Here is a 27,414-nt window from a genome sequence, read left to right as displayed (position 1 = left end):
TTATGAACTCTCAGCCATTTGAAACAAGTCATGCTACAACAATAAATACTAAGCATATTACAAGAATAACATCGAACATGACATGCCAAAGTTTATGCCACAGTCTAGACAAGCTTCCTTTTGTATCACTATAGTCATGATATATTTTACTTGTATCCAACACCAATCAACTTATTTGAAAATAACTGTTAGATATGAAATTCATTATGGACCAGATAGCTAATCATACACAAATAAAAAAATACTAATGAGCTCTGAACAAAATTCAAGTGAAAGAACAAGAGCTAAATGCAGTACCAGAAAACTAGAACACTCGCAGAACAATAACAACGAAAACTAGAGCGTTCTATGCAATTAAAAAGGAGTGGGTCTTTCTCCAAAACAAATATGCAGGGATCCAACATACGCTACAGCAAACAAAACAAAACTAAACTAAAAAAAAATACGCTCCAAAAACAACACATAGCGTATGAAGCAATAAAAATATAGCGCATAGAGAGATAACCTATTGCTTTGTTGATGAAGAGGAGATGCCTTGGACATCCCCAAACTTTGACGCTTGTACCTTTTGAATATGTCTTGGGGTGTAGGAGCATCCCCAAACTTGAGCTTTTGTTCATTCTTCATCTCATCACATCATTCTTCTTATCCTACACTTGAAAACTTCCTTCATACAAAAACTTCACAAAAAATTTCATTAGCAGCATTAGTACAATCAAAATAAACAAATCCACTTGTGTTCAGTACTAATATATATCAAACATATATTAAAGCATAAGCTACTGTAGCAACCTTCAAAAAGCTCTTTGATCAAAAGAACTTAAAAAGAAAGAGATTTAAGAGACAAATGCAAATAGTGCAGAAATCTGTCATAACAGAACAACAGGTAAAGATCGATTTTTTTGGAAATCCTCTATAGCTTATCTCGAAAAGTGATCAACTAACGAAAGTTATATAATAACCAGGGGCATATGAATAAAAAAATGACATCTCAAAATTCTGCTCTTGCTATTTTTACGAATTTTTATGGTAACAACACAGAATCTATTTTCAGGACATCAACTTTCCCAAATATTACTTTCTTCCTATTAGAGGCTATTCTTGGCACAAAAACGAAATAAAAAATGATAAGGAGAGGTCATTACAGTAGTAATAACTTTCAAGACTCAACAAAAAGAAAAATTACTGTAAATAAAAATGGATTATCTCCCAAAAGTGCTTTTCTCCAACGCCTTTCAGCTAGGCGTAGTAATTTGAGAAGATGCTAATATAAGAAATATGAATTGAAGCAAAAGGGAGCATCAAGAATAAAATATGAAACACATTTAAGTCTAACCCACTTCCTATGCATAGAAATCTTGTACAAAAATAAATCCACAAAGAACAAAGTGACAAGCATAGGAAGAGAAAACAAGAGTAAATTCAAAACTTTAAGCATATAGAGAGGTGTTTTAGTGCCATGAAAACTTCTACAACCATATTTTCCTCTCTCATAATAATTTTCAGTAGAATCATGAATAAACTCCACAATATAACTATCACATAAAACATTCTTATCATGATCCACATGAATAAAATAATTATTACTCTCCATATAAGCATAGTCATTCTTACTAATTGTAGTGGGAGAAAATTAAACAAAATAGCTATCATTATTATTCTCATCACCATAATCATGAGATATATGAGACATATTGTAATCATAATTAATTTTCTCCTCAATAGTAGGTGGACTGAAAATATCATATTCATCTTTGTAATCATCATAGCAAATTTTCTCCTCTAAAGCGGGGGAATAAAAAAGATCATTTTCATGAAAACTAGCTTCCTCAAGCTTACACTTTTCCATAGCATTAGCAATAATGATGTTCAAAGAATTCGTACTAATAACATTGCCATTAGCATGCAAATAAAGTTGCATAGGTTTCTTAATTGTCTCTTCGAACACTTCATGTCCCAACTAAAGATAAATACTATAAAGCTCTCTAATTTTGTTGTTCTTTTCCATTAAGCCTAACTAGTGAAAAATAAAAACAAGAAACATCAACATGGAAAGTAAGCATGGAATAAACTAAGCAACAAAAATAACAACTATAATAGAAACCCATTTTTTGTGTTTTTGATATAAAGAAGCAAATAAGATAAAATAAAATAAACTAAGCAAAACAATAACAAAGTAAAGAGATTGGAGATGAGAGACTCCCCTTGCAAAAATCCTCTTTCTCCCCGACAACGACGCCAGAAAAAGTCTTGACGGTGCTCCGGTGATGGCAGTGGTGGAAGCGGTTGGGAAACCCCAAGAGGAAGGTGTGATGAGCACAGCAGCAAGTTTTCCCTCAGTACGAAACCAATGTTTAATCGACCTGTAGGAGAAATGCGTGACTTCTGAAGGTGTTGCTGGCTAACTAGTGGCAGGACACACTACCGACGTCAGCAACATGGAATCTGCACACAACATAACCAAAGTACTTTGCCCCAACTTACAGTGAGGTTGTCAATCTCACCGGTTTCTGTGAACACAAAGGATTAGACGTATCGAATGGAAAGAGATGTTTGCAGAAACTAAACAGAACAAGATTGCAGTTGAATTTATCAGTAAATGAAATAGGACCGGGGTCCATAGTTTACTAGAGGTGTCCCTTCATAAAGAAATATCATGTTGGGTGAACAAACTACAGCTGGGCAATTGACAGAATATCGATCAATACATGTCAAGATGATTACTATGAGATTTGATATGGGCATTACAACATAATACATAGACCGTAATCCAACTGCGTCTATGACTAATAATCCATCTTCAGGTTAGCGTCCGCACCCCTTTCAGTATAAAGTTGCAAGCAACAGACTATCGCATTGAGCAATGTGTGTAAAGTAAACAATAGAATTACCCTCGGATAAAATATTGTTGTTTTCTCCCTAGTAGCAACAACACATCTAAAATCTTAGAAGTTATAAAGTCACTCTCGCAGAAAACTAGAGGCATGAACCTACTATCGAGCATGAATACCCCCTCTTGGAGTCACAAGTGTCCACTTGGCCAGAGTTTCTACTAGCAAGGGAGAGCATGCAAGATCACAAATAACGTATGACATGAATATATAATCAATCTCAACATAGTATACAATATTCATCGGATCCTAGCAACCCAAACATATAGGATTACATAAAGATGGTCTTGATCATGTAGGGATGCTCACAAGATCGATACATGAAGCACAAAGTGGAGAACACAACCATCTAGCTACTGCTATGGACCCATAGTCCAGGGATGAACTACTCACACATCAATTCAGAGGCGGGCATGGTGATGTAGATGCCTCCGGTGATGATTTCCCCCTCCGGTAGGGTGCCGGGAAGAGCTTCAGAACCCCCCGACATGGGTTATGCGATGGCGGCCGCGACGGAACTTTTCGTGGATGGAGGCTCGGGTATCTAGGTTTTTTCCGAGAAGATGTATAAATAGGCGGAGGATTTAGGTCGGTGGGGCGCCTGGTGGGCCCAAACCTACCCTAGGCGCGGGCTAGGTCCAGGCCACGCCTAGAGGTGGTCTGGCCGCCCTGCTGCGCCTCTTCGACATCCCTATGGACTTCGTCTTTGTTTCGGTAAAATATTGACTTCGGCTTTTATTTCGTCAAATTCCGAGAATATTTCCTGTACAACTTTTCTGAAATACAAAAACAACAGAAAATAGGGACCTGGCATTGTGGCATCTTAATAGCTTAGTGCCAGAAATAATGTAAAAATGCAACGAAGTGTAAACAAAACATATATGAATTGGTGTAAAACAAGCATGAAGCATCAAAAATTATAGATATGTTTGAGACATATCAATCAGCATGACAATGACAATCATGCCATTCATCCTACTCATCATTGGCATGCTTGTCATTTCCATGCCGATGCACATTGGCAATGAAAAACATGCCATTCATCCTACTGATTATTGACATGCCAATTGAAACAATTTGGTTGAGGCAACCTTCTCATTGCCATGCTCATGACTAACATGCAATGCACATTGACATCAATCGATCGGATCTACATTGGCCTACATCGACATCAATCGGATCTACATTGACATCAATCAGACCCACAAATTAATTTGGGAGGGATGGAGTACTTACAATGGGACGGAGCGCTAGCGGGCCCGTCGAAGGAGGGGGCTGCACACCGCCGCCGGTATGTGTTCCACCACTTCCTAACCCAAATCCCGGAGAAGGCGGCGGCTGCGCCGGAGCAGCGGTCGAAGGACGGGGCGTTGATGGGGCGGAGGGTTGTTGGCGTTCCCGGAGTTGGCCGAAGGGCGGCGCAACTGGCGGCGCATCATTGGGAGCCCCTGACGCGGTTGGCCCCATGGCATCCTCGCGTGTATTGGAGTAGCGGGGAACCCCGGTGGAGGCTCCATCGCATGACTAGAGCCTTCTGCACCCGCCGCCATGGCCGCCTCCCTAGCGGAATGAAACCGTAGGTTAAGGGGGTGAAAACCGCCATCTCGGGGTTCGATGGTCGAATCCCGGCGACGTGTAGTGTGGCCACGGACATGCTCCTCGTACCCATCCTGATGGGCCTCGAAGCGATGGGAGACGACTGATTTAAGACCGGTACTCGACCGAGACCAATCTACGCCGCCGCATCGCGACCGTCTGCCTTGTACTGCTGGACCATGCGCAGCCGCTCAGAGTTCAGGTGGGTGATGATCGGAGCGACGGGATCCACCGGCGCTGGGGGAGAAGGAGGCGGGGGAGGCAAAGGAGGCGAGGAATCCATGGGCAGCAGCGGTTGATGGGAATGTCGCGTGTGTCAGTGAGGGAGTCAATTGGAGAGGGAGGGTGTGTGAACGGTGACTGAAGTGGAGAGAGAGGGGGCGAGAACACGCGATGTCTCCCGCGGTTCTCCACGCGTGCAACCTTTGCATGTGGGCGTGAAAAATTCTACGATAACAGGATATGCCGGCTGGAAAAGGCCGATTTAGACGTTCCTCCGAGGCCTGTTCTAGGATGCTTTAAAAACTTGAGCCACAGGGCTGAGGCCTTTGGAGCAACAACCTAATTTTCGCTAGCCCGATGCAAGTCAAAAGCTTTCCTGTATTACCACACGCGCCCTATATACATGAAACTCCACCTGAGGTGCTCGGTCACTCCCTCCCTCGCGTAGCATCCAACGCCGGCGTTTGGAACGAAACCTTTTCCCACCAGGCATTTACAGCAGTGGAATCCGGAAATATAAGCTGTGCTGTGATTTAACCGATTCATCACGGAACTAAATATAAGCTGTGCTGTGATTAAACTACTGCTACTCCCAATCACTGCAGTTTTCAGAGACAACGCTGGCAGAGACAAACAGCTCTGTAAACTCTGGTTGCTTTGACCGCTTGGAGCGTGGCTAAGGGGTTGTTTGGATGAGTGGAATATACAGAATTCGTTTTGTATAAACTAGAGAAACCGACTAACAGAACAAAAACTTGTTTGGCGACGCTAACAAGTCCGTGGATATGCAGAATTCAGTTTTCGGAATCCTCATATTTCGCCTCGCGTACGTACGGTACGAGCTGCTGCCTGCCTGCACGCGCGGGCGCCCACTTATTTAAGCAATCGCCGGGGCGTCCGTGGCAGTAATAAAATCGTTTTAGCTCAGTCTGACGGTCGGTGACTGAGAGAAATGGATAATTAGGCTACAGACAGGGGACCATTAGGTTCCGTGGACCGTCTGCCGGGTCCCCGTTCTGGAGTTTGACCGAGAGGGTTAGTTTTCTTTTTTGAGAATTTCCGAGAGGGTTAGTAGTGTCTATTGCTTGTGTCCATTTGATTAACCACATGGCCGCCAGCCCAGAGAACCGAGCCAGTGCTTGTCAGCCCACAAAAATATACTGGGCTCCTGACGTCCAGGCCTCTCTGTGGAACCCATAGCCCATATATATAGGGAACTGCTATACGCCGACCTGGTCGGCGCGTGCGGGGTGCCGCACACCCCCAGCGACCAGGTCGGGTAGTTTGGGCTGCGGCCCATTAGCTCAGGTACGTTTTTTTCTTTTTTTCTTCTTCTCTTTCTTCTGTTTTTTTTCTGTTATTAATATTTTCTTTTCAAAATCTAACATTTTTTATGAAATTATTTTTCAAGATTTTTTTCAAAATTTGAACATTCTTAAATTCAACAGTTTTAAAATTTGAACGATTTTATATTTTGAATATTTTTCAAAAAATTATATTTTTCAAAATTTGAACATTTTTCACGTTTGAACGGTTTTTAAATTTGAATAGTTTTTTAATTTGAACATTTTTCATGTTTGAACAATTTTCAAGTTTGAACGATTTTTAAATTTGAACGGTTTTTAAATTTGAACATTTTTCATGTTTGAACAATTTTCAAGTTTGAACGATTTTTAAATTTGAACGGTTTTCAGATTTTGAACAGTTTTTTATATTTGAACATTTTTTAAATTTAATTTTTTGAAATATTTCTATTTTTCGAATCAGAAAAATAAAAGTAAAAAAAAGGAAACAGAAAAAACAAAAGAAAAACGAAAACAGAAAACAGAAAACATAAAAAAGAAAACAGAAAATAAGAAACAAAAAAAGAAAAGAAAAATCGAAAAAGGAGGCAGCCCACACCTAACTGGTCCGGCCCGTACCGCGCGCGGGGTGTGCGGCGCGCGGTACGCGCCGACCTGGTCGGTGTATAGGGTTTGCGATATATATATGGTCTACCGTGAGATCAGTATTCATATCAGAGTTCATCTTGCAAGTACTAGTCCGCACTAAATCACTACACATTCAGTCTTGCGCATCCTTGCAAAAGAAAAGGAAATAAAGGAGAATATAAATATAAGCCTCTCAAAATCCGTCAAAGCATACAAGAGAGGTACTAGTATATCAGATTACCATACCATGAAGGCACATCCTTTCGCTGAACATGCGAAGAGAAGTCATAGACATTTTGTCAAGAACCTTCTAGCTAGCATCAATGCTTTTAGGGATATCCTCATCCTGGACATTTGATTTGTGATAAAATTCTACCGCCGTCTGTATTGAGTTCACGAAATGTGATTTGCTTGCAAGATCAATCTGTCTATCAACAATTCACCAAAAAAAAATCCAACTGTGTGCCTTGGATCAACCAGGAAAGTGGATTTGAAAGAGGAAATGGGGGCTCCGCAGGGAGAAGGAAACACCAGGCTAGGAAAACAGAAGAACAAGGGGAATAGTTTTCAGATAGTTCGACATCCATTCCTCAGCTCTCAGCTGCAGCTGGACATACATAACATAGTCTCAATGTGGTGTTGATGTAGCGTCTTCGGTAGATACCTCAATTGGAGGTACATGCTTCTTCAAAAGGGATACATGGACCACATCATGGATCTTGCTCGAATATGGAAGCTCCAATTGGTACACCACCTCACAAAACACGCCAAGATCTTGTATGGGCCGAAGTACCGAAGAGCAAGTTTGTTACACACACGCTTCTCCACTGATTGTTGCACAAGTGGTTGTAACTTCAGATACACCAAATCACTGACTGCAAACTGTCGCTCAGATCTGTTGTGATCTGCCTGGTTCTTCATCCTCGTTTAAATGTGAAGCAATTGTTGGCAGAGAATCTGAATTGTCTCGTCTCTATTTGCCAACCTAGTATCCAAATCACCAGAGGCTCCATTATTGTCAGAAGTGATCCCCAACTGACGAGGTTTCCGTCCAAACACTACTTCAAACGGAGTTCTACCCAGGGAAGAATGATAGGTAGTTTAATACTAATATGTAGCCACTGAAACCACTTGCAAGGATTACTCTGGACAGCACAACGAAGATACGTCTCTAAGAACTGGTTTAACCTTTAAGTCTAACCATCCGTTTCTGGGTGGTCCGGCGAACTCATGTGTAGAGAGGTGTCAGATAGCCGGAACAACTGTTTCCATAGAATGCCGGTAACTTTTTTGTCTCAATATGACACTATGATCTTAGGCAATCCATCGAGAAGATAAATGGAACTGATGAAGGATTGAGCCACCCGGAGAGGTGTAAAAGGATGTGACAATGTTAGAAAGTGCCCAAACTTGGAGAAGCGATCGATCAAAACCAGACTCACAACCATTTTGGAGGTTCTCCATCCAAGCTGGAGTAACAGAAGACATAGCAGCCACAGAAGCAACATTATGCTGTCGAGACAGTGCATCTGCCGCAGCATTTGTGATATGCTTCTTATATGTCATAGAAAACTGAAGTACCAATAGTTGAACAAATACTTTATCACAATGCAATGTACTGGGGGGGGGGGGGGGTCTTGCTGTTGCTCTGGCTGCCCCACTCATCGCTGCCTCGCCTAGCGTCCGATTTGTCTATCCCGGGATCTGGCTGATTTCAACTCATGATGAAGTACTCGTGAAGGATGTCATGCTTGCCGCAAATGGCTTCAATGCCTCCAGAGGCAGCGAACGATGTGCCTCCAATTGAGAGGGCAGTGAATTCAGGCTTGTCAGATCTTGTATTTTGTTAGTGATTTCGAGAAAATTGGGCTTTTGTACAGCTCGGCATTAGCTCAATAACAGAGGATATAATCTTATAAACATTTATATGTTGTCTTTCCCATTGAAATTTTCATTTTCATTTTCTGGACCATGTACTCATTCCCAAAGTTTGGTGGATGTTTTGATTGCTTGTTAGAAAGATGACCATGGCAAAAAACTAAATATCTAGCTTAGTTGAATGTCAACAGTGAAGAATTTGGATGAAACATTATTTGGTGTTAGAATTTATAGTCTGCATACATTTTTTTTAAAACAAGGCATATCTTTGGAGTGATTCTTGATGTAGCTTACACCCTTTGAAAACCAGAGAGGTAGCTTCCAAGACATGGTAACTGGCAACTCATATCAGTGCAGCTCTAACATGTTACTCTAGCCTCGTGTTTGTTTACAGACTGGTGTGTTTGTAGTATTCAGTTCCTTCATACCTATGTGATGCTGCTGGAAAACTTCCATTGCCATATTATTGTGAGAATAAAAGGCTTCTTAGTTGTGGGACACATTATTTTGTTTAACTTGTGCTTCCAGTTGCTTATGGTACTCAAATTATTGTTGCTTTTCTCTTACAATCAAGATATCACGATCATCATTTCTATCTGCATACTTACTGTTTCATTGTATTCACAAAATCGCATGAAAATTCTTTATGAACTGGTTAATGAATGCTCCAACATTGTATTTGAACTTTATATATGTAATGGTGTTTAATGTCAATCCAATTTATTTATCAACATCATGTGTGCAATAGGTAAAGAACAGTCTACGACTCGCACTTAACGTACCTTATGGCTTGAGTACTGTCCTGATTTCACCCACTGCGCCAGTCTAGTGAGGCTAAGAGATGCTGGGATTTAGCAGAATGAAACACGAGAGAAACTTTTTGCAGCTTGCTCTCAAACAGGGATTTAGAAGATGTGCTGAAGCTTCCTGTTCTCCGGTATGCCAATCCTACCAACAATGGCATAATTCCAACGTTGCTGGGCATGCACCACCAGCGCCAGCGCGACGCCCACGAGCGGTATCACCGCATCGCCGGCCTTGGCGAAGAAACGCCCTCCGCTGGCGCCGTCCACCAGCTCCGGCTCGCCCGAGTAGCGCGCAGGCCCGACCACGTGCGGCAGCAGGCGCACGGCGGTGACGCCGACGTAGAAGCTCCTCTCCAGCGGCCTGCAGTTGACGCGCCACACGGCGTTGCCCATCACTTGCGGGAGCAGGAACAGGTCCTGCATCAGCGCCACCTGCTGCTCCACGGTCACCGCCTCCCTGTTCAGCGCGAGAATGAGCATGAAGAGGACCAGGTGGACGCCGTAGTGGTAGACGAACACATTGCCGTCGCTCGGCACGCGCGGTAGGTCCAGCGGCGGCGACCGCGCCACCATGCGCGCCCTCGACCGCCGCACCTTCTGTCCGAGGCGCAGCGTCAGGCAGAACGCACAGAGGCTGAGGAGCTTCACCGCCCGGTCGATGGTCTCGCACAGCCGTCCATTGTCGAACATGTAGTAGGGAACGCTGCTACTGGAAGACGGCGCCGGCGCGCCGTCACCGGACCAGCGCAGGGTGACTCTCGCAAGGATCGCCTCGCCGCCGGTGACCAGCGGCATGCAGTACCCGAGAGCCTGGACGCCGAGCATCACCAGGGATATGTACGGTGCCACGTCGTCGTGTGACCTGAGGTAGCGCAGCTGGCTCAGCACGGCAGCGACGGTGGCCGACAGCAGCACGATGCAGAGCGCGCCATTGGCGACGCCACGGAAGAACCCACCGGGCAGCTCCTGCAGGTAGTTGTATGGTCGAGCCCTGACCTTAACCGGGTCGAAATGCAGCGGGTCGCCGGCCGTCCTCGTGCTTGCGATCTCAACCTTCGCCGTCGACATGAAAAACTTGTGCATCGTCGTGGATGGGTACTCGACCTTCACCTCGATGGAGCAGTCCATTCCATCTTCCAGTTCCAGTTGGAGGTCCCTGCTTGCGGAAGAGTTTTCCCGCGGCAGCCGGACATCCCGGCAGCCGATCAAGTGCATCCGGCCGTCCTCTGGATCGTACACGCCTTCCAGAGACATCACTGAGTTTTGAGGCCATTGGTGCTGAGAAATGGTTAGCTCGGCCGACACGTTGAGTAACCGGTGCCCCTCAGAGCTAGCTTCTTTTCCCGAGTGCCGCTGCGGCCTATAGGTATAGCGATCAATGATCTGCTGGAGAGAGATGACCTCCAAGAAAAGGAACGGCCGCTCAATCCATTCGTGTCGGAACAATCCGGGCACGGTCGAGAAAATGAGAATGAGCCTGTCGGCGAGGGTGGACAGGCTCCTCATCTCATCGCTGGCGTCATCTATCCTGGGATAGCTCAGGGGCAGAGACTGTGGAATGATCTTGCGCCAGTCGAACGGCGATCCACTCCTGTTGCGCAGCTCGACGGCCTGTTGGACCTTTGTGTAGTTGTACTTGTACGGCACCAGCGGTTTGCCGTCGTGGGTATAGTCGCCCCAGAGACGCGGCGAGCCTACGCGCTGCCGGAACGACAGAAGGGGCGGTTGTGCCACTCGGCCTGCAGCATCCACGCCGTATATCAGTCCCAGCATGGTGTCCATGCGGGTGATTGATAGCGTCGTCGGGAAGAAGATGCACACCCGGAAGTCGCACGTCGACCTGCCCGCGCCGCGGCATGCCATCATGCAGGCCTGCCCTGTTGATGCGTTCCACACGCCCTCCGCCGACAGCGTCTTCCCGCTCAGCCCCGTCCGCCACATTGCCGTGTCCCGGTCCTCCCATGGGTACAGGGCACGGAGCACCATCGATACCATGGCGGTGCCAGCCGCGCCAGCGGCCATGTTGTACCCCTGCTGCTCCTGGCATTGGAGGTCCTGCAATATGATGCGAACCCCGGCGGACACGTCTGCATCTGCTTCTCGGTCCATCTCGAATGGCCCGATGCCGTGGCACGACGCGCCAGTCGTGGAGTTGCAGTGCCAGCCGGGGAGCATGGTGATGACTTGTCCATGACGACCGTACCGGCTAAGGACTGGGCATGGGTAGCTGCCTTTGTACACATCCCTTACACGGTTGGACGCACCATTGTCCGCATCACTCCAAGGGAGCGCGTCACCCACGCCGGCGGCGAGCTCTTCCGGACGAAAATTGTACGCGCCGGACGAGATGAGCCCTGACCTGAGCTGCACGGTGTCGAAGTAGGAGGCGTCCGACAGGGAGCTCGTGCTCCCCATCTGTCCGAGAACCTCTCGGGTTGTCAGTGTCAGCTTCTCCGGGTACCGTAGCACGAGCAATATGTTGTTGTCGGCAGTTACCGGTGGCTGGAAGCTGCTCCAGCCGCCGGAGTTCTTGGCCCAGCCCCACGGGTCAACGCTGTCGGCGCTGCGCTTCGGCAGAACAGCACTCCCGACCATGCAGAGCACCCGCTCGGCCTCGTCTTCGCCACTGCCCTTCGCCCTCTCCGTGTACACGCCTTCAAATATGATCTTGAGCCTCATGCTACCAGCAGAAAGGTTGAACTCCGGCGATGCTGCGAACATTTGGGGGCCGAAATCCGGCACGACGCTCTTCTGGTGGACGGTAAGGACGAGCACGCCGCTGACATTGACGGCTGCCCTTGCACGGTGCTCCTCGCCGCCGTCCACATGCGTGACCACGAATGCAGCGAGCGACAGGGGGTCAGGCAACCGGAGAGCGTCCTTGTTCGACGCGTCGCCAGCATCGAATGGCACCAGAGGCGCTTTGCCGGCGTCCTGGCGCCAGTCTCCCTTCTCGAAAGATAGTTGGCGCCTCAGGCGGTCTGGGCGGTTGGTGTCGTAGGGTAGCCCGGTGGCTGAAGAGAGCACTGACTGGCAATGGCGCCTGACATCGGCGAAGCGGAGGTAGTCGTGCTCTTTCTCGCTTACGTATACTGGATCGAAGTGTATGGAGTAGGACGCGATGCACATATGTAGCAGGATCACAGCAAGAAACTGCACAGTTGAGGCCATAATAACCGCGGGCTCCTGAATCCTGAAGCTGCAACAGATGAAGATGTCGGACAATTTCAGGCAAGCAACATGGGGGAGACTAGAGTTGAATACAAATGCACGAATAAGAGTTTTCGAAGGAAACATGAAGACTATAGATACATGGACTAAAAAAATACCCGGATAACTCACTGAAACTGAAATCTGCACTTCACTCTGGAGAGTTGCTTGGTTCTCTCAATTAAGACTGAAATTTGTGAGCAGCCAGTTTAGCTTCAAACTTGATTTATGGATCTGAACAGATGTGGATACAGTATAGTGTTCTGGAGAAAAGATACTGAGATGATCCGATCCCGTTCTCCATGGCAGACTTGGGAGAAGCCCCGGATCGACCACATGCTCCACAGCCTTGAAGTCAACAGTAAACACGATTTTAAGTGATAAAACCCCAACCACGCGATATGCACCCCCATGGCCCCATGTGCACTTCAGAAATCAGAAGAGGCAAGATATAGTAACATGGTTTTGTGAAAACTCTGCGCACTATGTAACATGCAAATTCTTACAATCCTAGTCCACAAGGTACTAGCGTAGTTCTTGTTTAGGTCCAACATTGTAGCATAAATCCTTTCAACAGGGATGGTAACAAAATTCTCCTTAATTTACTGTTAGATAACTCGAATCCTTGGCTCAAGATATGCATGAAAGGATGTAAATTTGGGTATTAACATGAATCAGATCTTCAAGCATATATGTTTTCCAGTAAAATAAAATTATCGCCTCCCTAACACTTGTCACACGTACAAAAGCGATTTATTGTAGAACCGTAATGTTTGTAGCAGTGTTGCACAATACTCACTTGTTTCAAATATACAAGGCACCCATGTATTCTAGGTCCTCAACTTGACCAACAAAATGCATGTTATATGTGAAAAAAGATATACAACATTACAAAATTCTTTCAAATAACCTGTAAAAAAATTCTTTCAAATAAGAATCCAGTGACCTACCTCTTTTTTTCGAGCAGTGATCTACATTTTGTAGTATATATAGCAACCAATCAGGTGGTAGCAGTAGATACTTTCTCCCGGACAAACCCTGCATACACAGCACAAGCTGCAGCTTATTTCAACACCAAAAGCTATCGGCAGCAGTACACTAGATCCTCAAGTCTGCCAGCATTATCCCGGAGTAGAAAAATATGATAGCTAATCAGTAGATCAGTACCATTTGTTCATACAATTTAGTAGTTATCAGTACCATGGTACTACTGTATCTCCTAAGTCCTAGATCGACAAACCTGCAAACAAAAAGGTATAAGTTCGAGAGAAAGAGAAAAGGTATAAGCACCGATCTTGAATAAAAAAAATCAGCAGAAGCAAAAAGAGGAACACGAAGGAAACAACAGGTGATCAATTGCAGCTTGTAGCACGCCAATCAAAATCTTCCTAAAGCCCAAGGACAGCGACTGACACATCCCTAACCTCTTCTGAATTTTATTTGGCCAGAAATCGAAGTAGGATGCCAGCAGCTTTTTGTCAGAAAAAACTGGAACTCCCAGATATTTCATTGGGAAGACCCCAGTTTCACAATTGAACAAGGTAGCCACACACTCTTCTTCTTCTTTACCCACCCCAAGAACAAAAATTTCGCTTTTCTGATAACTAATTCTCAAACCTGACATTGCCGCATAGCAATACAGCAGAAACTTCATGGTAATCATAGATTGATTATTCAATTCTAAGAAAAGAACCGTGTTCGCCTGCCTAGTGCAAATGCGTGATTCAACCTGCCACCAGATGTGGAACCAAGCCTTGCAACTTGCAAGTGACCCCCTGTCTCTAGCTGCCATAGTCATAGCTACCAAAGCATTAGCAACTGTGTCAAAAAGTAGCGGGGATAAAGGGCTGCCTTGCCGCAACCCTTTATAAGTGCGAAAATATTCCCCGTATTCAACTACCAATATCCATTCAATGCAGCACAGAAACCCTTCTTTTTTAGGACATCTCGAATGAAGACCAGTGAATTTTATCATATGCCTTCTCGAAATCTAGTCCCAGAACTATGCCCTTCGCATGAGTTGTTTTCAGTTCATGCAAACAACTACAACATCATAACCATGCTTGGATGAAGGCGACACGCACCTAGAGGAAGTGCTAGAAGATGTGCTGCAGCTTCTTCTGCTCCGGCTTGCCCATCCTACTAACAATCGCGTAATTCCACCGCTGCTGGGCGTGCAACACGAGCGCGAGCGCAACGGCGGCGAGCGGTATAACGACGTCGCCGGCCTTGACAAAGAATCGTCCACCGCTGGCGCTGGCGGCACCCATGAAGTCCTGCATGTCCGAGTAGTGTGCGCCGGCGAACGCAGCACTGGGCCGCACGTAGTCGTACACATGTGGTAACAGGCGCACGGCGGTGACACCGACGTAGAAGCTCCCCTTGAGCGGCCTGCAGTTGATGTGCCACATGGCGTTGCCGACCACCTGCGGGAGCAGGAACAGGTCCTGCATCAGCGCGACCTGCTGCTCCAGGGTCACGGCCCCCCTGTTCAGTGCGAGGATGAGCACGAAGAGGACCAGGTGAACGGCGCAGTGGTACACGAACACCTTGCCGTCGCTCGGCACGCGCGCCGGGTCCAGAGGCGACCGCGCCGCCAAGTGCTCCCTGGACCGCTGCACCTTCTGTCCGAGATGCAGCGTGAGGACGAGCGCGCAGAGGCTGAGGATCTTCACCGCCTGGTCGATGGACTCGCACAGCCGTCCCCAGTCGAACATGTAGTAGGGAGTCCGGGCGGAAGATGGGGCCGTGGCAACGTCACCCAAGGTGACCCTCGCCAGGATTGCCTCGACGCCGGTGACAAGTGGCATGCCGTAACCGAGAGCCTGGACGCCGAGCATGACAAGGGAGATGTACGGTGCCACATCAGCGTGCAACTTGAGGTAGCGCAGCTGGGCGAGCAGAGCAACGATGGTGGCTGACAAGAGTAACATGCAGAGCACGCCATTGATGACGCCTCGGTAGAACCCACCCGACTGCTGCTGCGGGTAATTAACAGGTAGAGCCCTGATCTTCAGGGCGTCGAAATGCAGCGAGTCCGCAGCCATCCTCGTGCTCGCTATCTGAACCTTGGCCATCGACATGATGAACCGGTGCATTGTGGTTGGCGGGTACTCGATTTTCACCTCGATGGAGCAGTCCATTCCTTCCTCGAGTTGCAGGTCTCTGCTGCTGCTGGCCGTGGCCGAAGATCCTTCCTCGAGTTGCAGGTCTCTGCTGCTGCTGGCCGTGGCCGAAGAGTTTCGCCACCGAAGACGGACATCCCGGCAGCCGATCAGGTGCATCCGGCCGTCGTCTGGACTGTACACGCCTTCCAAAGACATTACTGGGTTTCGAGGCCGGCTGCCCTGAAACAGTTTGAGCTCGGCTGACACGTTGAGGAGCAACGGATGCCCCTGCGATACAGTCTCATTTCTGTGTATGCCTGATGAGGCGTCCGAGGGCGTATAGGGATTAATGAGCTGGCCGACGAAAAAGACCTCCAAGTGAAGGACCGGTTGCTCACTCCATTCCTGTCGGAACATGCCTGGAACGGTCAAGAAAAAGAGAGTGAGCATATGAGCCAGGGAGAAGGATGACGGGCTTCTCTTCGGGTAGCTCAGGGGAAGAGACTGTGGGACGATCTTGCGCAAGTCGAACGGCGATCCACTCCTCTGGCGCAGCTGGACAGCCAGGTCAAGCTTCGTGTAGTTGTACTTGTACGGCACAACGTCAGGGTTGAATCCCCAGAGACGTGGGGTACTCATGCGCTGCCGGAACGACAGAAGGGGCGGGTGTACCACGCCGCCGCCAGCGTCGACGGCGTTTATCTGTCCCAGCATGGTGTCAAGGCGGGTGATCGACATCGTCGTCAGGAAGAACAGACACACCCTGAAGTCGCACGCCTTCCTGCCCACCGTGCCGCGGCATGCCATCATGCAGGCCTGCCCTGTCGATGCGTTCCACACCCCCTCCGCTGACAGCGTCTTCCCGCTCAGCCCGGACCGCGACATTGCCGTGCCCGTGTCCTCCCATGGGGACAGGGCGCGGAACACCACCGAAACCATCGCGGTGCCGGCCGCGCCGCCCATGCCGTAGCCCTGCTGCTCCATGCACTGGAGGTCCTGCATTATGATGCGAACCCCGGCGAGCACATCAGCATCTTCTGCCCGGTCCATCTCGAACGGCCCGATGCCGTGGCACGACGCGCCCGCCGTGGAGTTGCAGTGCCATCCGGGGAGCACGGTGATGTCTTGTCCACTGAACGCGTGGCGGTTAAGAGCTTCGCACGGATAGGTTGCCTTGTATGCATCCCTTGCACGGTTGGACACCACGTTGTCCGCGCCACCCGCAGAGAGCGCATCACCCACTCCGGCGGCGAGTTCTTCGGGTCGAAAATGGTACGGGCAGCACGACATGAGCGCTGACATGAGGTGCACGGTGTCGAAGTAGGAGTCAGCCGACACGGAGCTCGTGCTCTCCATCTTGCCGAACACCGCTCGGGTTGTCAGTGTCAGCTTCTTCGGATACCTTAGCACGAGCAGTATGTTGTTGTCAGCGGTGACCGGCGGCTGGAAGCTCCTCCGGCCGGAGTTCTTGGCCCAGTCCCACGGGTCAACGCCATGGGTGCTGCGCTTCGGCAGAACAGCTCTCCCGACCATGCAGAGCACCCGCTCGCCGGCATCGTCACCATTACTGCCCTTCGCTGTCTCCGTGTACACGCCTTCAAATATAATCTGGAGCCTGGTGCTCCCGGCCGAAAGGTTGAACCCTGGAGACACGACCGATATGTGGGGCCCCAAGTCCGGCACTTCGTTCTTCCAGACGACGGTAAGGACGAGGACGCCGCTGACATTGACGGCTGCTGCCCTTGCACGGTCCTCCGAGTCGCCCTCAACATGCGTGAGCACGAATGTTGCGAGGGACAGCGGATCAGGCAACCGTTGAGCGCCCTTCTTCGGCGCCTCGCCACCATCGAATGGGACCAAAGGCGCTTTGCCAGCGTCCTGGCCCCAGTCACCCTTCTCGAAGGATAGCTTGTTCTTCATGCTGTTGGGGCGGTTGGTGTTGTAGGGTAGCTCGGTGGCCAAGGAGAGCACGGACTAGCAATGGCGTCTGACGTCGGCGAAGCGGAGGTAGTCGTGCTCTTGCTCGCTTAGGCGTAACGGATCGAACTGTAAGGAGGAGGATGCGATGCAGAGATGTAGCAGGATCACAGCGATAAACTGCGCATTTGAGGCCATGTCGACCGCCGGCTCCTGAATCCTGAAGCTGAAAGAGATGAAGAAGATGTCTAACAATTTTAGGCAAACGGTTGAATATGAGATGCATGAATAAGAGTTTCGGAAAGGAACATGAAGACTAGAGATGCATGCACTAAAACTACTCGGATAACTTACCGAAACTCAAATCTGCACTTGATTGTAGAGAGCTGCTCGGTTAGTGATCTCAATTAAGACTGGAACTTGTGAGCAGCCAGTTAACCTCATACCAGCTTATGGACCTGAACAGATGTGGATATACAGTAGAGTATTCTGGAGAGAAGATACTGAGATGATCCGATCCCGTTCTCCATGGTAGGATTGGGAGAAGCGCTGGATCAACCACATGCTCCACAGCCTTCAAGTCAACAGTAAACAAGATTTTAAACGATAAAATCCCAACCACGCGATATGCACCCCATGTGCACTTCAGAAAGCAGAAGAGGCAAGATATAGTAACATGGTTTTGTCAATACACTGCGCCCTGTGTAACTTGCAAAATCTTTCGAACCTAATCCAAATGGTACTACCGTATTTCTTGTGTAGGCGCAATATTAATTGTAGCATAAATCCATAATAAAAAAAAGTCAAAAAGGGATGTAAACACAGAAAAAAGTCAAGTCCAGCAGCATTATCTCTGAGTTGAAAAATATATCAGTACCATCCAGTTCAAATAATTTTGTTATTGGTATCATCCAGTTCAAACAAAAGAAACAACTGGTGATCGTTTGCAGCTTGTAGCACGCCAATGAAACATTTTCCCAAGCCCTAGTGGTATCTATACCAGAATCCTTATGCAGGAACTAAGGTATGAAATGACACACTACCGTAGTCTACTGGCAGTTAAATAATTTCACTACACTTTGGTAACTAAATGTTTATTTATTTTAAAAACAGATTTTTTTGTTGAGTTTCACCCTTTCACTCAAGAAAGTTTATAATAACATGCAAAGTAAAACTGATCTGATATAAGGACATAAAAAATAAAGCAGCTCCATAGGATTAGTGCTGATAGACATGGGCATAAAACTACAGTCATCACTAGAAAAATGGTTGAATTCATACATATGGCCACACAAATAAATCTTATACATTCATTTAAATGGTCATCGATCACTATCAGATTCCAGCGATGTACATCAGAATGAGGATATCATGAACAAATACATCATACTCTACTTTCGATCTTCATCAATGTAATAATTTAGCAGAAAGACTTGGCAGCCTAAGTTACCAGATATATGATGAAGTGATGAACTACCAGTTTCATCTATGATTTTTCCATAAACAGAGGGCAAAACATCCAGACGCATACTAACCTTTTGTTTGGATTATTCTATTGAGCTAACAAAACCTAAAGGTAATAATTCGATACCAATGTCCCTTGTATGACAAAGCTTATGCAAGTAGATACATTTATCATTTTAAAGGAGTTGATGAACACTCAGGCATGTTTGAGTACAGAAATGTAGAATACAGACTAGCTCATTCTTTCAGACAAGAAAGTTTAGAATGGCAGCAAGGTAAAAGCAACCTGATTTAAGCACAGAAGACAATTAATTGTGCAGCACCCATGAAATAGACATGAACAGAAACTATGGTGCTCAATCAAAACATGGCTGCAAGCATTCATACAGGACACATGAGTAGTTGATTACGACATTGGAGACACCAATATGGTCTTTGTTTTCTGTATATTCAGTAATTCACATTCGAGAACGTGTATCATGACTCATTATTCTCCAACTTTGTTTTCATTCTCAAGAAATCAGCAATGAAACAAATATGTAACTGCAGCAAGCTCACATATTCTATCTGCGCAATCAATACTAAACATAACTCTTTTATGGACTGTTGGAGCCAGTTGGAGGGCTATGTGCAGTTTAAGTAGACATGACCTGATGTGGTGGAGCACAATACTAGTTTCACTTAAGCATTCACAGATGCTGAAACATGTCAAAAACTGCGCCCTCCCATGTTAATCAGTAAATGTACCATATAAAAAAAAGAATTGCAATGTTTGAACGAGTTACAAATTATAACATGGATTAGGGAGTAATAATTTCGAACTACCTAGGATATAAAATTTTCATTTTAACATGCTATTCGCTGCTGAACGTTCTAGCAAGCAAGGAGCAAAGCAATAATGTGATACATGCAGTTGTCACAGAAAAAAAGAAAGCAATGAAAATCAACTGATTGGCCATCATCCAGAAAGTATACGACATAAAGGCTGATTCCCATTATAATATCTTGTCCATCTCAATGGGATATCGGTATTCACCAGCTAAATATTCTCATCTGGCATTTGCCAGCTAAATATTCTCATGACACCATCTACAACACTACATCTAGTATATATCATATAAGAAGGATTTGGATGTTCCAGAAATTCCAAACTTAATGACCTTACAAAGTTACAAATCAACGATGAACAACAGAATAACCATCAGTCCATCACCTTAGCTCAGTTCTGCCGATAGGCGATATAATTGGCCAAGTACAAGAGCGGCGCTGCCTTCTCCTTGTCGAAATCAGCAAGTTGCTCCTTTGCATCAGAAAGCAGCTTCTCTGCAAACTCCCTCGACTTCTCCAGCCCTAGTAACTTGGGGTATGTCGTCTTGTCACTCGCCAGGTCCTTCCCCGCAGTCTTCCCTAGCTCCTCTGACGACTTGGTAACATCAAGGATGTCATCAACCACCTGGAACAGAAGTCCTATGGATCTCGCGTACTTGCGCAGCCGCTCAATCTGGTCATCGGAGCCACCCCCGATGATTGCGCCAATAACCACCGAGGCCTCGAGCAATGCAGCAGTCTTGTGGAGATGGATGTACTCGAGGCGTTCGAGCGGTACAGCTTCAGTTGAGCCAGTCATCTCTAGATCAACAACCTGAAATAAAAGTAGAGAGACGTTTTTTTCTCAGAAATGTGATAGCTTCAGGAGTGGCATATCTGTGTTAAGGATATAATTCAATTCCTGATGTAAATGTGTATAGAGATACCTATGCAAATCATCCTTGTAAGGAAGGTATATGATTCGCAGAATTAGCACATTTGGTAATACTTTGTGAATGAGGAAATCGAATCGAATCTACTGACCTGGCCGGCGACGAGGCCCTCTGATCCGATGCAGCGGGCGAGCTCGCCGACTGCGCGGACGACGCGGGCGGCGTGCTTGTCGGCGTCGACGTCGGCGGGGTAGGAGCTGACGTCGGCCATGTGCTTGAAGGCGAGCGAGAGCAGCGCGTCGCCGGCGAGCACGGCGATGGGCTCGCCGTAGACGACGTGACAGGTGGGCTTGCCGCGGCGGAGGTCGTCGTCGTCCATGCAGGGGAGGTCGTCGTGGACGAGCGACATGGTGTGCACCATCTCGAGCGCGGCGGCGGGGGGCATGGCCCAGGCCTCGCGGCCGCCGGCGACGCCGCAGGCGGCCAGGCACAGCGCGGGGCGCACGCGCTTGCCGCCGGCCAGCAGCGCGTAGCGCATCGCGTCGTGGAGCGCGGCGGGGGGCTCGCCGGCCGGGATGGCCGCGTCCAGCGCCTGGTTCACGGCCACCGCCCGCTCCCCCATGTAGGCCTTGAAGTCGAACTCCGTGACGGTGGGGGCGGCCGCCGCCGCGACGATGGCGGAGAAGCGGCGGCGGTGGAAGGAGGTGGCCGTGGCGGCGGCGGAGGCGGCGGGGGCGGGGAGGAGCGGGGAAAGGTGGGCACGTGAGGCAACCAGGGGCTGGAAGGCCGCCATTGCTTTGGGGTTAAGGTAAGGGGATGGCAGCGGGGGAGTGGCAGAATGAATTGGAGATGGCCTCGTGCATCGCGCGGCCTTCTTCTTATCTGATGACTCGGTGCAAACTGGAAAGTGGATACTGTGAGATGTCAAGCACCTGTAAATTGTGGAAAACATGGTACATTGCCGTGAGGTCGATGGGATAGAGCTTGCCTTTTTTTGGTTTTGCTCAATCTAACACGACTGCCAATTTTCCTACCTAGGATTTTGCAAAAACTCATGGTCTGCTGAGACAATAATCGCAAAGAGAGGGCAGCGGTGGCGGTGGCGGCGATGACGATGATGATCGGAGGCGGATGAGAGGTTTTTGATCCGCGTATCGGGGTGAAGCACGTGTGCTAGAGAAGAAAATCGTGCCTTGAAGGGCTGTAGACATGGTCAAGGTGACGATAGGATCGGGAGTAATGGCGGGTTAGGGCAGGACGCAGACAGGAAAGGGTAGGAGAGCGGCGGGAGAGGCGCGCGGAAGAAAGAGGTGGACGGTTGGATTCTAATCCAACCGTTGATCAACTTGAATTGAAATTTGGTAAGAAGCGTACAATTCATCCAATTGTTTCCTCCATTTTCTTTTCGAAAAAGTATTATTCCATCGGTTTGTACTACATAGAAGTGTAAATCAAGTACCGGAATATCTAGAAGAGTCAAGTTGCTTCCCCATAAAAGAAAAATGTCAAATTACTAACGCTTATGGAAATGAAACTATTTGGAATCTTGATGTTTATATTGTAGATGCAATCAAATAGATTTTAAGACGACTGCCTATTTCCTACCTACGATTTTGAAAAATTGCAATCGCTCATGGTCTGCTGAGACAATAACCACATAGAGCAGCAGCGGCGACGACGATGATGATGATCGAGGGTGGATGAGAGGTTTTGGATCCGCGTGTCGGGGTGGAGCACATATGCTAGAGAAAAAGATTGTGCCTCGAAGGGTCGGGAGTAATGGCGGGTCAGGGCGGGATGCAGGAGGGAGAGGCCGGGTAGGAGCGTGGCAGAAGAGGCCCGTGGAAGAAAGAGGTGCCGGTTGGATTCTAATCCAACCGTTGATCAGCTTGGATATGAATTCGGTAAGAAGGGCCATCTATTGCTTACAATTCCTCCAACTATTTTCCTCGTTTTTCTTTTCGAAAAGTATTGTTCCATTGTTTTGTAATAGCAATGTAAATCAAGTACCGAAATGTATAGAAGAGTCAGGTTGCTACCCGAGAAAATAAAATTGTCAAATTACTAATGCTTATGGAAATGAAATTTTTTGGAATATTGTATGCGGTTCGACTTTGGAATGTATATATTGTAGGATGCAATCAAATAGATTTTAATGAGAAACATTAGGATGTAAAAGTATTTTTATTGTCGGATAGAAATGTTTACTTTCTTATATATATAGGATGCCGCTTTTTAGTTGCCAATTTTTATGAAGTTATATTAGGTGTGACGTTTAACTCCTCTTATCTGTTTTTGGTGATCCAAGAAAATAACTTCAATTTTTGGGGGACGTGTATAAGATCTTTCTGCCATCTGAATAGCATGCTAGTTCGATTATTACTTGTTCCATAGGTGGGGTAGGAGGGCGGCGGGAGAGGCGCGCGGAAGAAAGAGGTGGACCGTTGGATTCTAATCCAACCGTTGATCAACTTGAATGTGAAATTGGTAAGTAGCATACAATCCTTCCAATTGTTTCCTCCATTTTCTTTTCGAAAAAGTATTATTCCATCGTTTTGTACTACATAGCAGTGTAAATCAACTACTGGAATATCTAGAAGAGTCAAGTTGCTTCCCCATAAAACAAAAATGTCAAATTACTAATGCTTATGGAAATGAAACTATTTGGAATCTTGTATGTGGTTCGACTTTGAATGTATATATTGTAGGATGCAATCAAATAGATTTTAATGGTAATCATTAAGTTCTAAAACAATTTTTCGTGTTGAGGGGGGGGGGGGGGTATAAGATCTTTCTATTCCCAGAATCTGTTACATTCCACTCTTCAACCGCACACAAGAACGGAACCAATGCATTCCATATTCTATCTCAAACTGAACACAAAAATGGAACCAACCCATTCTTCCAAAATGGAACCATGACATTACATTCCACTTGGTTCTCAAACCAAACACACCCTTACATCTCATCAAACACCGACTTCCACTTATGAAAGGCCTTACAAATAAGATCCGCGACGTCACGCAAGTAGCGACTTCATTTTGAATACTTTCCACAAATTTCACATGATATAGATGGCAATGCTCGTGGAGGAACGGGGATGCACATGCAAAAAATCTACATTGCACAAGTTTGACATGATATTTTAGAGAAACACAAACATATAAAGGCCTCTTTGATTCGTAGATTCTCAACACACATGAGATGGGAATAAAGAAAAATGCATGGCTTAAGTGTCATTACATCTTGCATCATTTGGGATTAGAAAACTATGTGAGTTTGTATCAAAGAGTGTTTGACAGCACACGGAACATGAAGGAATTTTCTTTTTGAGAGGATCATAATAAAAAGATATTTGAGAGATGATAATTTTCTACCAAAATAAAGTATAGAGGAATCCATTGGGAAATTATTAACCATTCGAATTCCAAGAATCAAACAACATTCTCAAAAAATTTCCTAATAATTCAAATCCTTTAAAAATGCAATAAAGTAAATTTGAATCATAGAAGCTTTAAGCTTGGATCTCCAAGAAAGATTATTTTGTGCTTTACATGAACCTTCTTGTTATTCGAATTTATGGGGAACATATAAAGATACAATTTTGTGGGAGTGATGTTTTGACTCTTGGATGCATATGCTCCCTTTATTTTGAAATGTACTTTTGATACATTCTGAAATGTTAAATCTCCCAAACGAAAATTTCCGCTATGAGATCACTTATTTCTAAATGGAAGTTATATAAGTTTTTCGTACTATGTTCGAAGAGAGCCTGAAAGCTGAAACCTCCTGGCCTATTTAGCCCCTCGCGTCTAGTCTGGTCTTAGGGTTAGGATAGGTTTTCTTGGCGTCGTCGTTGCGGTGCGGGAGGCGGTGATGCGTGGAATAATGGTCGTTGCGGCTCTTTCCCCACCTCGACGAGGCCCTCTCCGGCGAAGTCGAGGAGCCTGCAGCCACGTTTTCTCGTTGGGATGTCGTCCCTGTGAGATTAGGGTGTGCGGGCAAGACCGGCGAGGCGGCGGCAACGATCTTACTTTTGTTTCTTCTTCACCGGCCTCGCCCCCGCTGCGGTGTCCGTGCTCCGGCGCTGCTGCGAGGCATGGGAGATAGTTTTTAGGAGTTGTCCAGCGAGTACCGTCCATGGCGGCATCGGCGGCGGTTGCTGGAAGGCAATTGATCCAGGACGAGGTGTTCGCTTGGCGGCTAGCGGATTTTGCGTTCTTCCTCGACGATGTCGGCGAGAGGCGGTGAATTTGGAGCTCGAGGGGCGTGGGGTTGATCCCCGACCGATGAGCCACAGTGATATGGGCTCCGTTGCTTGCGGTGGAGAGTTTTCGAGGTCCGCAAAGGAGGACTCCTGCGACGGGGTCGCGCCGGTCTCAGGTTTGTTGGTGTGTTGTCCCCTCCGGGGCCTGCAGCGGTGGAGGGTGACAACCGGTGAAGATGAAGATTGCTGGAACCCCAGAGATTGTTCTGCAATGTTTTATTTCCTGCGGTGTTTTCTGTAATTATCCTGGTTCACATGTCCTTCCAGACTGTTTGGCTAGGTTCACGCCTGTGTATCTTTGTACTTTCTGTTATATGAATACACGTTGAATCCCTAAAAAAAACAGTATTTACCCTCCTCGCTGTATTGAACTGCTCCAACGGGTGGGAGGCTGCCACGCCCAGTACACATCCATCCAACCCCACGGCAGGCCACGTGTGGTTTTTTTTTTACTCTCTCTATCCCAAATTAATGTCATATATATTTGTCTAGATTTGCTTAATACACTAAAACCCGTCTATATTCATGCGTATATAGACAAACTTACAGCAAGTAATTCAGAAAAAAACGGACTACAAGGGAGCATACGCACCTAGGAGCCGAATTGAATTTACCCATGAGGGAAGTGATGTTTTGAAACATGGGTGCATATGCTCCCTCTATTTTAAAATGCATCTTACACAGATTTCGAATTTTAGAAAAATTAAAACAAAAAATTCGCAGGTACATCTTCAAGTGCTAGGCGAACACAAAGTCGTTTCATAAAAAATCGACTTATCGTGTAAAAAAAAAAATTCAGTGAAAAAATAATATTTTTCACAAGACAAATTTTCTCTTTTTTACATAGACCATAAAAAATGTTGATTTTTCGTGAAACTTGACGAATACACCTACAATATGTAGATGTACATGTAGAATTTTTTTTTCAAATTTTTTCGACATATTAAAATATGATTTTTTGGTAGAGGGAGCATACGCACCCGGGAGCCGAATTGAATTTACCTGGAAGGGGAGTGGTGTTTTGGAACATGGGTGCATATGCTCCCTCTATTTTAAAATGCATCTTACACAGATTTTGAATTTTAGAAAAATTGAAACGAAAAATTCGCAGGTACATCTTCAGGTCCTAGGTGAACATAAAGTCGTTTCATAAAAAATCAACTTATCGTGTAAAAAGACAAATTTCAGTGAAAAAAATAATGTTTTTCACAAGACAAATTTTCTCTTTTTTACATAGACCATAAAAAATATTGATTTTTCGTGAAACTTGAAGAACACACCTATAATATGTAGATGTACATGTAGAATTTTTTGTCAAATTTTTTCGACATTTTGAAATATGATTTTTTGGTAGAGGGAGCATACGCACCCGGGAGCCGAATTGAATTTACCCGGGAGCATATGCTCCCTCTATTTTGAAATGCATATTAAACAGATTTTGAATTTCAAAAAAATTGAAACGAAAAATTCGCACGTACATCTTCACGTGCTATGCGCCCACAAAGTCGTCTCATAAAAAATCTTTTGGTAGAGAGAGCATACGCACCCGGGAGCCGAATTGAGTTTACGCGGAGTACAATCAATACCACCATATATTTGTAGTAGCGAATAGTATAAATGGTAGAGATGTTTTATAATTACAGAATTAAAAATCTAAAATAAATAAGTAAATATTCGAGATCTTCAAACTCTCTTTTTTTAAGACAAAATCTTATATTTTTTTATAGAGGGAACTATAAAGAACGGTATAAATATTGAAGCACTAACATGTAAATACAAAAGTTCTTTCATAATTATAAGCCGCGATGCCAAGATGATCTACAAGTGGTACTTTCGAACAATTGGATTCGGCGGAGTTCCCAGCGAGACTTTTCGAAAGATCCGGTTTCTCTTTTGCTTTGATCGATTCTCGCTTTCTAGTTTGGTGCCGCCATCATTATCACTGAATAAAGGCACATGACGCACTCCAGAAAAACAAACTGAAAACTACCTGCAACGTGGTGGAATGATAACCCTGCAGCCATCGCTTCGGCGATTTACACAAAAATAACCCTTTATTGCAACTATAGTACAGACTGATCTTCCGGGCAAACTATTTCATCCATCTAACTCTTTTGTGTGGCGCTCCTCACGCCGGCGCCACACCTCACTGTGTGGCGTCCGTGCCGGCGGCGTCATTCTCCTAGCCGACGTGGCGCCCTCGACGCTGAGCTGTGCGCCGATCCGACGTGGCAGGATGTGTGGCGCCGCTCCCATCGGCGCCACACGGTGAAACTGTGGCGCCGCTCGGAAGGGCGCCACACATCCACTTATGTGTGGCGCCCGCGCGCGCCCCAGCCCGACCCTCTTCTTCTTCTCCTCTTCCCTTGTCTCTGTTTCTGAAGAACCGCCGCCGCCGCCCGTCTCACCTCCGTCCCCCCCCCCA

The 27,414-nt window shown here is 46.5% G+C and overlaps 1 protein-coding gene across 1 annotated transcript; it reads right to left on the bottom strand.

The window, feature by feature from the left end:
* Positions 1-19,994: 19,994 nt before the first annotated feature.
* LOC124676890 (geranylgeranyl pyrophosphate synthase, chloroplastic-like) lies at positions 19,995-21,530 on the bottom strand. Its single transcript, XM_047212906.1, has 2 exons — positions 20,874-21,530; positions 19,995-20,664 (listed from the first exon to the last, which is right to left on the bottom strand). Exons 1-2 carry the CDS (start codon positions 21,513-21,515, stop codon positions 20,242-20,244), a joined length of 1,065 nt encoding a protein of 354 aa, XP_047068862.1. The 5' UTR covers positions 21,516-21,530; the 3' UTR covers positions 19,995-20,241.
* Between the last annotated feature and the right edge of the window lie 5,884 nt (positions 21,531-27,414).

This window comes from Lolium rigidum, chromosome 7 (genome assembly GCF_022539505.1).
Source record: "Lolium rigidum isolate FL_2022 chromosome 7, APGP_CSIRO_Lrig_0.1, whole genome shotgun sequence".
Lineage (NCBI taxonomy): Eukaryota > Viridiplantae > Streptophyta > Magnoliopsida > Poales > Poaceae > Lolium > Lolium rigidum.
Note: the sequence above shows the minus strand (reverse complement) of the source record. Positions and strands in the feature narration are given on the sequence as shown.

What these genes read in the sequence shown, in the direction of transcription:
- LOC124676890 (XM_047212906.1), bottom strand. Translation starts at nt 21,515, where the DNA reads ATGGCGGCCTTCCAGCCCCTGGTTGCCTCACGTGCCCACCTTTCCCCG. An exon ending in AGGGCCTCGTCGCCGGCCAG is followed by an intron (nt 20,665 to 20,873) that starts GTCAGTAGATTC and finishes CTTTTATTTCAG; the next exon opens with GTTGTTGATCTAGAGATGAC.